General features: G+C 45.2%; 5 protein-coding genes across 5 annotated transcripts; 3 read left to right on the top strand and 2 right to left on the bottom strand.

Annotated features, from left to right (window-relative positions):
- Positions 1-40: 40 nt before the first annotated feature.
- Positions 41-2,903, bottom strand: SERLADRAFT_464474 (uncharacterized protein; the record flags this gene model as incomplete). Its single annotated transcript, XM_007317003.1, has 19 exons — positions 41-51; positions 116-511; positions 569-584; positions 649-664; positions 725-844; positions 898-1,015; positions 1,077-1,195; positions 1,253-1,346; positions 1,406-1,436; positions 1,495-1,567; positions 1,623-1,779; positions 1,835-1,906; positions 1,963-2,049; positions 2,100-2,247; positions 2,304-2,329; positions 2,387-2,417; positions 2,474-2,497; positions 2,552-2,649; positions 2,706-2,903. 18 exons carry the CDS (start codon positions 2,878-2,880, stop codon positions 480-482), a joined length of 1,437 nt encoding a protein of 478 aa, XP_007317065.1.
- A 288-nt stretch (positions 2,904-3,191) lies between these two features.
- SERLADRAFT_464478 (uncharacterized protein) lies at positions 3,192-5,936 on the bottom strand (the record flags this gene model as incomplete). The annotated part of the gene is made up of 3 exons (XM_007317004.1): positions 3,192-4,664; positions 4,717-5,307; positions 5,374-5,936. The coding sequence occupies 3 exons, from the start codon at positions 5,926-5,928 to the stop codon at positions 3,354-3,356; spliced, it is 2,457 nt and encodes an 818-aa protein (XP_007317066.1).
- A 1,440-nt stretch (positions 5,937-7,376) lies between these two features.
- Positions 7,377-8,123, top strand: SERLADRAFT_464484 (uncharacterized protein; the record flags this gene model as incomplete). The annotated part of the gene is made up of 1 exon (XM_007317005.1): positions 7,377-8,123. The coding sequence occupies one exon, from the start codon at positions 7,482-7,484 to the stop codon at positions 8,019-8,021; it is 540 nt and encodes a 179-aa protein (XP_007317067.1).
- Positions 8,124-8,256: 133 nt separating this feature from the next.
- Positions 8,257-9,805, top strand: SERLADRAFT_464485 (uncharacterized protein; the record flags this gene model as incomplete). The annotated part of the gene is made up of 6 exons (XM_007317006.1): positions 8,257-8,554; positions 8,666-8,915; positions 8,974-9,161; positions 9,221-9,348; positions 9,400-9,496; positions 9,559-9,805. The coding sequence occupies 6 exons, from the start codon at positions 8,318-8,320 to the stop codon at positions 9,625-9,627; spliced, it is 969 nt and encodes a 322-aa protein (XP_007317068.1).
- Positions 9,806-10,353: 548 nt separating this feature from the next.
- On the top strand, positions 10,354-13,684 carry SERLADRAFT_491577 (general amino acid permease; the record flags this gene model as incomplete). Its single annotated transcript, XM_007317142.1, has 30 exons — positions 10,354-10,645; positions 10,699-10,705; positions 10,757-10,869; positions 10,919-10,983; positions 11,034-11,068; positions 11,098-11,145; positions 11,188-11,211; positions 11,261-11,329; positions 11,383-11,453; positions 11,502-11,515; positions 11,566-11,592; positions 11,649-11,668; positions 11,718-11,767; positions 11,817-11,829; positions 11,887-11,917; positions 11,972-12,065; positions 12,116-12,197; positions 12,251-12,309; positions 12,368-12,429; positions 12,483-12,543; positions 12,597-12,708; positions 12,757-12,815; positions 12,876-12,892; positions 12,947-12,968; positions 13,020-13,054; positions 13,112-13,199; positions 13,261-13,334; positions 13,393-13,457; positions 13,512-13,541; positions 13,601-13,684. 30 exons carry the CDS (start codon positions 10,497-10,499, stop codon positions 13,682-13,684), a joined length of 1,680 nt encoding a protein of 559 aa, XP_007317204.1.

Below are 13,684 nucleotides of genomic sequence, written 5' to 3' on the forward strand. Positions count from 1 at the left end.
CCAAGTCGATGCGCAAGAGTACGCCTCGTCCTGACGCCACATTTCAACAACGTAAGTGTTATCATGGGTTAACGTTTTGGCAATGGGATGAAGCGTTAATACTTGGTCATATCAGTGCCCCAGGCAAAGATCAGAGTGCATAGGAAACCTGTGCCATCCGCTAATTAATTACCGAAGCGTCGACACCGGAATCGTAGAAGAAAAGGGGAAAAGAAGATCAATGTCTGCCAAAATCTTGAAATCTGTTATATTACGGCGATTGTTGTATTGTTGTACTTGTATCATCAGAACTGACTACGGACTGAATATACTACATAGTGGGGAGGTTATGCTACTCTATATCTCGGAAAATGAGACTTATGCTGTCTATAATGATTGTGTCGTTATCTAAAAATTGGATTTATTTAGTTCCCTTGGGAGTAGTGTCTTGCGTATTTTACCTAAATTAATGCTCTTGATGGTATGATAAGTCGATGCGCTTAGAAGCGCGTCAAATCACGGCCAAAAATCCCTGTTAAGAGTTATGAGTCAGGAAGGAAAAGGAGTATAACGAGATCACCAGACGTACAGTTCATGAACCTGTGTAGGGTGATAAGTTAGTAACTAGTCCTTGTTCTTCGGTTAAGGACTTAGGAGTACTAACCAGTACATTGGTACCAAGATCCTATAATGCGCTATGTGCTAAGGGACCGCAATTACAACTTGATAAGAACGTGAGACGTACTTATTTCTCAGGCTCAAGGTCATCGTGAAGTATGCCGAGCGCCATAGGAGCCAAGCTAGTCGCCCCGATTCTTTCGTCTTGATCCCTGTATCAGCACCTGACCTATCATAGATAGCTTTCCTAGTACGTTAGTTAGCCACAACGAGAACTCGCGATAACAGAGGCGAACAAACCAGTCTCCTAAGTACGCCATACTCCCCAGATCAAGGAACTCGAATGGCTTCGTATGTTCTTGGTCTTTCACAATCTTGTTTAGCTTCTTGACGAGATACTTTGCTTTCTGGTTAGCAACTGCAAACAGATTAGTCATGAGCAGCAAACAGGGTATCATCACTGACGTATCATCACTGACCTTGAGCAGTTGCAGGTAGACGAGCGTTTGGTATGACCGAAGCATCACCGATAGCCCATACGTTAGGGTCTGGCGTACCATCCTGCTTGATGACATTCAGCTGTTCATCGGTGAGAAGGCTAGATAAGATCGTGAGCACAGAGGCAAGGGTATGACGGAATACTAGCGATGACTACCTTTGGGTTTTCTCGTCCTTCGAAACTTCTTTGATCGATTGGATAAGTGGGTTAGGGGCTAAACCGGTGCTCCAAACCAAAAGGCCGAAGGGGACTGCGAAAAAGATGAACCTTAAAAATGTGAAGATAATAGATGGAATCGAGATTTGGCACCTTCTCCTTGCTCCTTTACGAACATTTTGTCCTAGATGAATAGCACTGCCTTAAAAGGGACCGCAGCACTGTGGACATTAACGGCTCACCTTTTCAACACGTTCAACGTGGTGCCTTGTCTTAATACTGATACCATCTCTCTGGAATTTGTCTACAGCATAGCTGTACTATTTGTCAGACGCACGGTATAGCCACAGGAAGATGATGGGAAACCTACACTCCTAACGACTTGTCAAAGTTGCCGAGGATATTCGGAGCCACGTCATACAGCGTGATTTTCGCCATTCGAGCCAGTGAAGGATAGTGTTTTTCTATTTCTGCGTGGAGCAAGTCGTGTAGCTCTGCTGCAAATTCAACACCGGTGGGACCGCCCCCTATGATGCAAGTATCAGAATGTGCTTAAACCCACGTCAGAACTTGTTTGCTGACCAACGATGCAGAAATTTAGTAGGCGGCGGCGCTCAACGTCGGATATGATAGGTTGGTTTGCTTGCTCGAAACCTATGATTGCGGGTCAGTATTATCGGAGGTGTCAAAGGTACACAGTATATACGCACACTCAATAATTCGTGTCCGAATGGATCGAGCGTCCCTAACATCCTTCAGGAAATGAGCATACTCCTTGACCCCTGGAACGTTGAAAGCTAAAGGCAGTGGTTAGTATTAATTGAGTATATATTTGGAGTATACGTACTTTGAGAATAAGCCCCTACTGAAATCACGAGTTTATCGTAGCGCAGAGTGAATGGCGTGCCAGTGCCAGGAAACTGCGTTTCGGTAGTTGTGTTGCCCACCATCGGTGCTGATGACTTCTCAAAGGACAACGGAGGGGTGGCGGGCATCTAAAAGTGAAAACCGTAAACACGCGAATTCTTCAACATATACTGTTAACACAAACGCATTTCAGGGTCTTTTGTTCGAAATCTGCAACGTGAACAAGTCAGAAAGCATTGATAATTGTGAGTACGGATAAGGGTGCACCAATTGCATCGCACCAAGCCTGGTAGGCAGCCTTCGGGTGAAGAGTTAAGCGGTATCTGATAAATATAGATCTAGAAGAATACTTACCACTTGTGGAGAAAACTTCCGAACCTGGTCATGTCATTAGTTGGAGAAGCTTTTGCGTCTGTGGACTGTGGAACTTACTGGTTCTATGGCACAACGAAATTCAAGGGTACCAACTGCACAACTTGCAAGTAGAGGAGTGAAGTTGAAAGCATTGGTCGGGGACAGCATGGTGACATCTGCAACAAAAGACTCGTCAAAGGCTCATCCATTATGGCATACATACAAAACTTACTCCATCGTTTCTTGTCCACGCCTCTCAAAACTTCATAGCCTCCCCATCCAGAACCAAGGATGACCAGACGTTGTTTGCTCCTAATGGCTGAAGAGCTAAAAAGCCTTGACGTTGACCTTACTTTAGATGAGGAATGGACACAAGAAGGAAGGGAACTGTAGGGTGTCCTGAACATGATGGGGGGGACTAGAGAGATCCAATGGAGACTGAAATTTCTGGCATGAATTTATAATCCTGAGCGCGTATGACTATTGAGGATAGTTTCGCAGTGCTTTTTCGGGACATGTCGGGTGGGCCCTTGACGTAGATGACTGCATCATACGATTTATAGAAGCAAGCGCCCCCCAAGGAAGTGTTCTAGTGTCTCAGAATAAATCTTTTGTACTATGACACCATCATGGGTCCACTTCACCGCGGCCGCGATATACTTCACCGTCTCAAAGTTCTCAATCTTAACGTAACCAGTCACTAACATCGAACCGTAGATGCGTAAATGTGGCAATGCCTCCTGCGCTAATTCAGATCCTTTCACTCGAGTGCATAATCTACATGTTCAAGTAATTTACAGACAGTGTAAAATAGAAAAAGACATATGGAGACAAATATGCAAAAGTATATATCATAGCATCGGAACAGATGACTGTTCTATCATCCGAGAAGTTTCGAAAACAGGTTCATAGATCGCATTACACCGCTCTTCAATCCTATCGTCGCGGTACGCTGCACTTTGACCGTTTTCTCCACCTTCTCTGCCACGACAGAAGAAAAGTAATCTTTGAGTTGACCCAGTCTGACGGATCCCTTATTAAACGCTCTCGGTAGCCCGCTCTTAGCTTGCTGAGTTGCTTCATTCTCGTGCCTATGGCTCAATGCCTCCAAAATGGCAAGCGTGATCTTTTCTTCAAATGACCATGTCCACGAATCTGAAGGGTCCTGACAGGTATGTGTTGCATCAGCGGCGACAGGGGCTGGCGGCTCCGAGTGTAGCGCAGCAATATTTTCTCGAAATATAGGAAGGCGGCGCCTCAGACGTGCCTTGGGTGGATCAATTCGATTAGGTCCAGTATCCGGGAACCCGTTCGACGAGTGGTCATATGTTCTGCGTCCTATAACAGATACGAGAGAAAATACTTCCGAGCTCATGTAGAAATCCGATGAAGACGACGAGAATCGCGATGCGAGATATGGATATGTTGGCTGATAATCGTCGTGTAGATAGCGTTCGGTGTGTCTTTCGTCGCCTGAGGGTACGTAGCTAGACAGAGGGGAGTCGCGAAGAAGTGATGACCTATTATCACATACGTTACGAATTTTGCGATCGTGATCAGGGGTAGCCTGACACGGGTCCCGATTCACCGTAGGAGTTACATAGTGCGAGTCAGAGGCAACTGAAAGTGTGTTGTTAGATTGTTCTACTTCGAGGGTGTCCAAATCATCGACAGAAGGACCATCGAATGTGACTGGCGCGCAAGGCCGTCCCAGAGCCAGAGCTTCCGCCTTTGAGACATTATCAGGTGGAATCTCATTACGCGGGTCATGGATTGTTGGCACCTCTGGATTTGGGTTTGGATCAGGAAATCCATAGTCAAACATTTTAAGCGTTGCTTCCTGTTCGGCCTGGTCAGCAACTAGGGCGAGTTTACCAACAAAGTCGCTTTCCAGTGGCCATGTCACTCTTAAATCGACTTCTTCGAACAACCTTTCGGTAGCGTGAACTTCGACCCGCTTTTCGAGACACCTTTCCAGAAGTGCTTCATCCCAATCGGTACTCTGTTTCATTTCGACTTCATTATCAAGAGATAAAGATATGTCGTTGATAACAGGGCTCTTTCCGGGATGCGGTAGCGGAGAATATCGTAGCATTGCGATATCATCCCACAGGTCCCATATCGTGTCAAAGAACGGGTGAAACTTGGCGTCATCTCCACAAAGACGGTCATCAACACAATAGCCAAGAAGCTGAGATAAAACGTTAGCGAAAGCTCAATTACATTATATCACTTCTACTGACCTGCTGCAAGAAATCCCGTAAATCTGGATCCAAGCCTTCACCCCTCTCAAAGTCCAGCACCAATTCCTCGCTTTCGGTGGCCGACTCGTCTGCAGTCTCTCCATACGGGACGTCACCTGTCGCGATCTCCCATAATAATATGCCTAAACTCCAAAAGTCCACGCGTTCATCATAAATAAGCGATCCGTCATCTTGATGGTCGAATAGTTCCGGTGCAGCATATAATGGAGTAAACGTCGTTGACTCGGATGGAGGGAGTATAATAGGACCACGCTGTACATTATCTGGCGCTGAAATCAGTGATCCAGAGGAATCATTTTCAGATAAGAGCGGGAGCGGGCGGGCAGCACCGAAGTCTGAGATAATCGCATGACCATGAAAAGAAATCATAATATTGGCAGGCTTTAGGTCTTGGTGTACAATTCCCAGCCGATGAAGATACAGGATGCCTAAAACGAGTTCGGCTGTAAGAAAGCGGAAAGATTCTAGCGTTCTTTCCAAGTCTTGGGTAGCGTTGAGGCAGGCAGGCGGATGAACGAGGAGTAGACGTCGAGCCGCCTGAGAATGTGCTAGTGAAATCGGGTGATATTCCTGTTTACAGAAAAGGTTTACTCAGCCGGTGCATTATATGTACGAATAAGAAGAATCAATAGATACCAATATCATGTAAACGAACTCATCATCTTGAAAGCATGCCAGTGTATTCTGCAAGAACGATACGCCCCGTAGGCTTTCGTCGTCGAATCCGCATTTATGTACGCGCCGGTTAAGAGATATTGCTTCAGCAACGGACTTCAATACTGTAAGCTCTCCCTTGATGCCTTTCGCTCGCTGGAGGGTCATACTCCGCTTTTGAAGGACCTTCATGGCGCATTGCCTGCCTGGACTTTTGTTTACACTAAAGCATGAAAGCATCACTTTACCGTACGTTCCTCGGCCAAGCGTTCCAAGTAATCTATACGATTTCAACGAGCACAAATCCGGTAGCGTCTGCGAAAGTGTCCGTGCCAGGAATGGAGGGGATTGTACGAGAGTCAGCGAAGCAGCGTAGCCGCTGGATATGTCATCATGACTAACAGTGGAAAGGAGTGAAGAGTTCATAGAGGAAGAGGATATTTGAGACGGAGATGAGAAGGGGGTATATGCATATTCTCCAAGATAATCTTGTGATGGAAGGCAGGAAGAGGAGGGTAAGACACTAGAACTGGACATATGTCGACGGTGTAGCATACAATCAAAATTTGTGATTGGGAGCGAGATAGAAGACAGTTGTCGGGGCTCGCTAGCTGAGTCATAAAAATCGTAAGTGTCATGAGTTAAGGGAGGCAATGGTATATTCGTAGAAAGTCGATGAGCATTGGTAGAGAAGTCGTACTCCGCTGTGGGAGAGCAGCCAGAGGAGTGGAAGCTATGTGGCATAGAGATACTTGTGCACGGCATAGCTCGCGCATCGTCAATCGGGATGTCCTGCGAGGCTCGTCTCTCTGAGGTGCTACTACATGAAGGCGTATCGCAATCAGGTGGAGAAAAGAAACAGGGAGCATTGGTTGGGCATTGTCCTTTGTGATTTTCCTCTACCTCGGGGCTAGTGCAAGCCACTACGTTGGGCAAATATCGAGTTGTGAGTGGTCCACTTTCGTCCGGTCTCCTTCTGATTGATCCAAGGAATTCCGTAACTCGATGCCATGACTTCATGTTGGGCTTCTTCTAGTTAACATAAACCTGTGGACGGAGAACTTCTGTATGGGAGAAAGGGAAAATTAGCCACAGAGAACACGCGAGGGGCAGAGGCTTAAGTCTTGGAAACCAGATTGTGGAACTTCATTTCGATGTCAAATTTATCAAATGTCAAGAACGAAATGTACTCAGCTCGCTGTAGTCGAGATCACTAATGACTCGTCAGACATATCTGTCATGAGCTACGTAGCTGCGGCATCGGCTTAGTGAGACTTACACAGCAAGAAGAGGAATAGACGCGGCGTCATGCCGTGGCCTATCCCCGAGCCTAGCCAGAATTACATTAATGATCGTTCTCCGTGATAAAGAACGAGACGATAGAAATGAGGCACCAACTGGCACAGCACCAAAAATGAAGACGAGTCAAAAAATGGAGAACGGATCATGAGTGCGTATGCCCGTGATAAGAAAACATATGAGATGTGTAATCAGTAATATCTGGAATAGGCAATATAATGGAAGGTGGTTGCGCCTTGGGTTGGCAACGACTCCAGTAAAGCGGAACGCAAAGGAACTCCGTTACTCTCCAGCCATGTCTCACTTCAATTCTAACTGTCAAGATAAGAATGCACTCACCAATCGTTGCGTACGAATGATTCATTTGGCCTTTCCAAGCACAGCGGCAGGCGACAACTTATAGAAAGAACAACTTGTATAATAAATTGCATGAGCGTTCGGGTTTCCATGTTAAGCCACTAAAGTTGGATGATCGGACTCCTATAATGGGGTTCTCTTATCAGTAACGTTGATACGTGTTTGGCTACACAATCTTGGAGATAAACCTAACACGGGGAAGTATAGCCAAGCGACGAGCGGTGGAGCCTCGACTGGAAATACTGTAGTAGGACTGCCGTCGTGTCTGCAGTACCTGTTCAAGCTTTTCATAGTCAAATAACCAGATTTAAAGCGTGAGCATGAGTAACATAGCATGGGAGCCTTTCTCGCTATATTCGCAGACAGTGAGAGACATATGACGTCACGACTTGCATTTCTACCTTCGACTCCGTATCTCTATCGTTTGAAGCAGAATGTTATCTTCAGTCAGCCCACTCACCTCTTTGCGGGTATCTCGACATATAATACCGCGCAACAATCTTATCCCCAACACGTCTCTCCAGAATCGTCCTCTCCTCATATACCACTCATGCTTCCCTCCTTCGAGTTCTGCCTCATCCATTGAGGCGCATCTCAAATCTGTCGGTGTCGTTTCCCCACAATGGCGCTACACGATGTACAGCACAACTCATTTCCACAGTACAACTCACGAGGTACTGTGCATCTCGTCAGGACGTGCAAAACTCTGTTTCGGAGGGGAAGATAATTCAGAGAGGGTGGAGACAGAGATAACGAAAGGCGATGTGATCATCATGCCTGCTGGCGTAGGCCATCGTTTGCTGGATGACTTGGATGGCAACTTTGAGATGGTGGGCAGTTATCCGAAGGGAAAGAATTGGGACATGTGTTACGGAAGGGAAGGAGAGGAGAAAAAGATAGCAGGAATAAGCGATCTGGGATGGTTTGACAGAGATCCAATTTATGGAGACGAAGGACCAGTTCTATCATCATAACTTTCGTTCGTCTGCAACCCGAGATAGCTACAGCATCAACAAACATCTAGCCACGGGAATCCTTGTAGTTATCTCGCCTGTATAAATCCATACTTTCGAATTCGCCGGAAGAGAGGAAACTATCACAGTTACGACTGGACAGACAGTGGACGCAGTAAAGAACAAATTGACGTGGCTAACGCTAATCGTACTCGGCAAATATTTTGGTTATGTAATGGCGCCTGTAGCCACATCCACACTCGGGTTGGTCTTGACCAGCCTCTTCACTCACCGTTGGTTTACCGTATTCATTCTCTATGCCCTCACCAGACAAGGACGTTTCCATGCAGGATTCCAGTGAAAATGGAGCTGTGCTAAAGAACGTTGTGGAGGCTGCACAGGAGTTTGTGGAGACCATACAACCCATAGAGAGCGGTGAAGGAAGTTCGTCCAGTGGTAGCTCAGAGGAAAAGGCTGAAGACTCAGGGTCCGGAGAGAGCAAGTCGACCATGGAAGAACGGAAAGCGAAAATGGAACGGCTAAGAGCAAAGATGGTGAGTTTAATGTTCCTTCCATTCCCTATTTTCAACTTCTCCTCGATCGTCTGTTTCTACTTTGGTGTTCTTTTCTCTTGAAACTAAGAGTGCTACATTTATCCCTTGTAGCGAAATTCGACGCAAGCCAATCGCGCTTCTCTCGTTGAAGAGTCTGCCAAAGCTAAAATAACTGCGCGAGACGCCGCACGACTCGAGCGTCAGCGTAAACTTGCAGAGATCTTGCGTACAAAAGCTGACGCAGAGGAACGTGGGGAGGATGTGGAGAGGGACAAGAACTGGGAATGGACCATCGAAGACAACGACAACTGGGAGAAAAAGAAGGCACGCAAAGCACGGCGAGCAGATTTCGAATTTCACGGTAAGTATCATTTTGTTCGAGATGCTTTACTTTTCGATGTTAACTTATCCTGGTGTAGATGATGCCCACGCTGCTAGACGGCGGTATAAAAAGGACCTTGATTTGATCAAGCCAGACCTCGAGGCATACAATCGACAAAAAGAACTAGCAATGGGGCTAGCTCCAGGCTCACTTGCCAATTTGGGTGGTGGTGGCCCTTCATCATCTTCCTTCGCACTAACGACCTTTAACTCTACCGGGAGTCAGGTGAGAGGTTTTGCGAAATCTTATAGTCAGTTCTTGTACTGACTGAGAAATCACTTCAGTTGGTGCCTAGTGATCAACAAAGGATTGCTGCTGAAAGCTTTTATCGTGATGCCAACACTCTTCTTTATGCCGATAACAAGCCAACAGAAGATGCCATTGACCGTGTTGTGGGCAAAATCAATAGAGAGTACGTACCGTCTGTTGTCGTTTGGTGTCAGGTACTAATGAAGTAATATAGCATTGACAAAAAGGGCAAATTCTCGCGCAAGAGACTCAATGAGGAAGAGGGTGACATCACCTATATCAACGAGCGTAATAGGGTATTCAACAAGAAGGTGCGAGATTTTACTTTGTCTCAGGTAGTCCTAAGTAATATTTACCACGATGACCCCCACAGATTGCCAGATATTATGACAAGTATACTGCAGAGATTCGGGCGAGTTTCGAACGTGGTACAGCGTTGTGAATCGAATGAGATATTTATTTGTTTGATTAGAGGGTATGTTATGCGTGTAATCTTGTATCATCATTTCTTTCATGGACATTCAAGAAAGAAATCTAAACAGTCCATCCGACTCCATTGCTATATTTTGAGAATAGCAGTAGAACATAATTTGCATACTGTCCTGATTGACAACAAAACTGTGCAGTGTAAGAGATTTTGGAAACAACGGCGATTTATTAACAACTACAGTGCAATACATAAAACCGAAACATAGATAGTTGTGTAAGTCCTACATCGCTTCAGACCAGTCACATTGTTTACACATCAACGAGTCAAGGCCATCATCATCATCATCTGAGTGATAAGACGTTCGTCAGCGATCCAGTCAAGAAAGCAACCCAAAGATAGAATAAAGAGAGAATCAGAATTGCAGAAGTAAGGAGGTCAGCAGTTGGAACACGAAGAACCATAAGACTGTTGAGCTTGATATGTGATAGTTTGTTCATCAAATACATAGCGAGAATTTGGAACAGCGAAGAGATAGAAGGAATGCTTACTTTTTCAGTACTCAGTCAACGAGCGCCTTTCTCGTAGTAAAGTTGCCATAGACGTTACTGACAACAGAAAAAAAAAGGCGATATAAGCTAATTTTAAAGCTCCGACTCTTATCGCCGACTAACACAGAACGACAAAAGCCGAGACTAAAATTTGGACCTCAAAACATTTTGCGGTGCTTTTGAGAGACTCGGACAACGAAGCAACGTAACAATCTATAGCGATTAATCAAAGTTATATGATGCTGTGACTTGGTACTGTCAAGCCAAGGCATCGGTTGTCAACTCAGGTGGTTCATTTGTTCGGGCCTCATACCATTCCTGTATTGAACATCGATGTCTTCTTCCTCTCATAAAACGCCAGCAAATGACATTGTGAGTGAACCTGCGAGCGATGCTGCTCCACTTCGGCAAGGCCCAGCTTTCGAATATCAAAGAGACCTTGATAAGGTTCAGCGGAAGCTGGGAAGGCAGCACATACAGATGTACGCTTACACGTTCCTCTGTCTCTTCCGCTCAACCTGACGCATTCTTCTAGGCTTGCAGTAAGTTTGGTCCGCAGAGCATATTATCAAACTGGTTGAAGCGTTTTTCAGCTCGCGGGCACAATTGGAACAGGTCTATTTTTGGGCCTCGGGCAGATCTTGGCTCTTTGTGGCCCACTGGGTGCTCTATTAGTCTATCTGCATGTTGCCTCGGTCGTTTACGCGTAAGCAACCTCGATAGGCTATTTTGTAGCTGGGCTTAATATATTGCAGGACTTTGACCTCGGTTGGGGAGCTCACTGCTTATGCTCCTGTTTCCGGAACTCTGATACATTATGGTATGAGATATCATGCTGATACTCTGCTTCATATCTAATAGTAGACTAAGCTGCTCGATGGTTTGACCCAGCACTGGGTTTCGCTGTACGTCATTACACTTATTTGAGTTTAAGGCCGAACATGCGCCTAACTTCATAGATGTTCTGTTTCAGCTTGGATGGGTACGAACCTCTGTATATGTTTATAACTACTGATTTGCTCAGGGAAGTGAACAGAATTATTTTTATGTACGTCAAGTTCTGGTTCTACCTGCCTCATGAACTCATTTCTATCCAGTATGCAGGCATCGCAGTGCCCGTGGAGGTAACAGCTCTATCTGTCCTTGTGGCTTTCTGGGATAAAGACGTATGTGGTTTTTGCCAACGTACACTGAGTCGTGGCCTCAACTCTTCTGTTAGCCGAATCACACAGCAATCTACATAGCAGTAACTATTATATTGCTTATCATTATCAATCTTTTTGGCGTTAGGTATGTTTTCAAGGATAATATGCTTTCTCTCAGTTGATTCCGTTTTAGATTCTTTGGAAATTGTAGATTATGTTCACTCTATCTGTCTGTTAGATTCTGAGTTTTTTTACAGCTGAGATTGTCTTCGCAACGCTCAAAAGTGAGTCTGTGATATCTCTCAGAAGATCCATATCCTAACTGCAATGGGCCATCTAGTAATGCTTATCATTGGACTAGTAATCGTCTTCCCTTGAAATTTATCCACATGCACTCATAAACGTTTAGATCATCGGAGGCTTGGTCGTAACGCTAGGTGGAGGGCCAAATCATGAGCGGTAAGCCCCTTGGTTGTTCAACAGTTATCAGGCTCATGCTCGTCCAAAGGCACGGATTTCAGGTATAGTCCTGGACAATAATATCACTATGACCTATGACGTTTATTCATGGACATCAGTATTGGCGCAATCCAGGTCCTATGGTGTCATGTTAGTACATCGTGCGTCTTTGGGTGAAACCTACTCATTTATATGCGACTGCAGATTTGGAACCAGGGGGCCGTGGTCGATTCGTTGGCATGCTCGTAGCTCTAGTACCTGCGGCATTTTCCATGAGTGGAGTGGAACTAATTGCAATGTGTGACCCCTATGTGCTACCTAAGCAAGCAAGGACTGACTAGGATGTAGCTCTGCTGCAGAAACACAGAACCCCAGGAAAAACATTGTTAGAGCGATGCGAACGGTTCTTTTCCGCATTCTTTTCTTCTATGTGAAACATACCTTCTTTTCATTCTGTATGCAACTAAGCTTATGTGCGCCTAGATCACCGCTGTTGTGATAGTTGGGATGCTGGTACCTTCCAACGATCCTCTTCTTTTTCAGTACGCATATATGCACCCACTCCCACCCAGATAGCTAACCAAGTTCATCCGCTATCAGGAAAGCCTCAAATGCAGGACAATCACCCTTCGTACTCGCATTCACCCGTGCGGGCATTAAAGGTCAAGCTGATGTTTCGCTTCTGTTTTCGTTGCCAATAATATCTTTAATGCAGCTCTTCCATCTATCATCAACGCTGTGCTATTGACAAGTGCCTTCAGCGCTGGAAATACACTGTAAGGTCATTCTATTACTATCCTTGCCATAATTCTAATCGCTAGGCGAACAGAATTTTTGCTTCCTCTCGTATTCTGTATGGACTCGCAGTTCAACGGCAAGCACCTCAGATTTTTACACGCTGCACTTCGTCGGGAGTACCGTATGTCGCAGTTATTACTGCAGTAAGGCCTAGTCTACTCTATTCGTAGTATCACACTTATTGTTTGTAGGGCACATTCTCGGTGTTAGCTTTTCTCAATGTAGCTGGAAACTCTGGAACCGTTTTCAAGTATGTTCCTTCCATGCTCACTTTTAACAAGTAATGTTTAAATTACCTTTTCACACAAAGCTGGTTCGTTGATTTGGGTGAGTCGGTTTCTTCTAAGTCTGAAATCAAAATCTGATCAAAGTCTTTTCAAGCTACTGTTGGTGGTCTGTTCGGGTAAAGTGTGCCTCTCTTTTTTTTGTATCGCATCTAATTGTTTTCGTTTAGCTGGGGGTCCATTAACTTGACGTATCTCCGTTACTGTGGGTTTCACTACATCCTGCTGTCCACGATGTATATTCCTGATACTGTACTTGCAGACTATGGCCTCAAACTTCAAGGAATAGTACCCGAGGGGATCTATCGATCCTCCCTTCAGCCTTTTGCTGCCATGTGGGGCCTTTTCTGGTAAGACACCGAGTCTATACATCTTTCTTGATATTTCTAGTCTCAAAGCACATTTTCCCAGGGTTATCTTTTACATATTGGTCAGTGGAATTTCCGTGTTTTGGGCGTTCGATGCATCGACTTTCGTTGCCTCCTGTGAGGATTCATATTATTCAACCTGGAAATTTCTTCTCAATATGTTTTTTTCGAATAGACATCAACATACCAATATTCTTTTGCCTTTATTTCGGCTTCAAGATATATTATAAGACAAAAATCGTGCGTGGCTAATGTTCATGTATCTGTTAGCTTCGTCTCACAAAATGTCATTAGCGTACACTTCGCGATCTCGACTTTGTCACAGTACGTTTAGAACGGATTCAAATATACCCAAACAGGTTATCAGCTAATATCATCTCTAGGACATACCAAAACTTGAGGACACCGAGGACGATGTGCTGCCGACCAAACAGACGCTTATGACGGAAATCCGCCAGGTTGTCTGA

This window comes from Serpula lacrymans (assembly GCF_000218685.1).
Source record: "Serpula lacrymans var. lacrymans S7.9 unplaced genomic scaffold SERLAscaffold_5, whole genome shotgun sequence".
In the NCBI taxonomy this organism is placed as follows: domain Eukaryota; kingdom Fungi; phylum Basidiomycota; class Agaricomycetes; order Boletales; family Serpulaceae; genus Serpula; species Serpula lacrymans.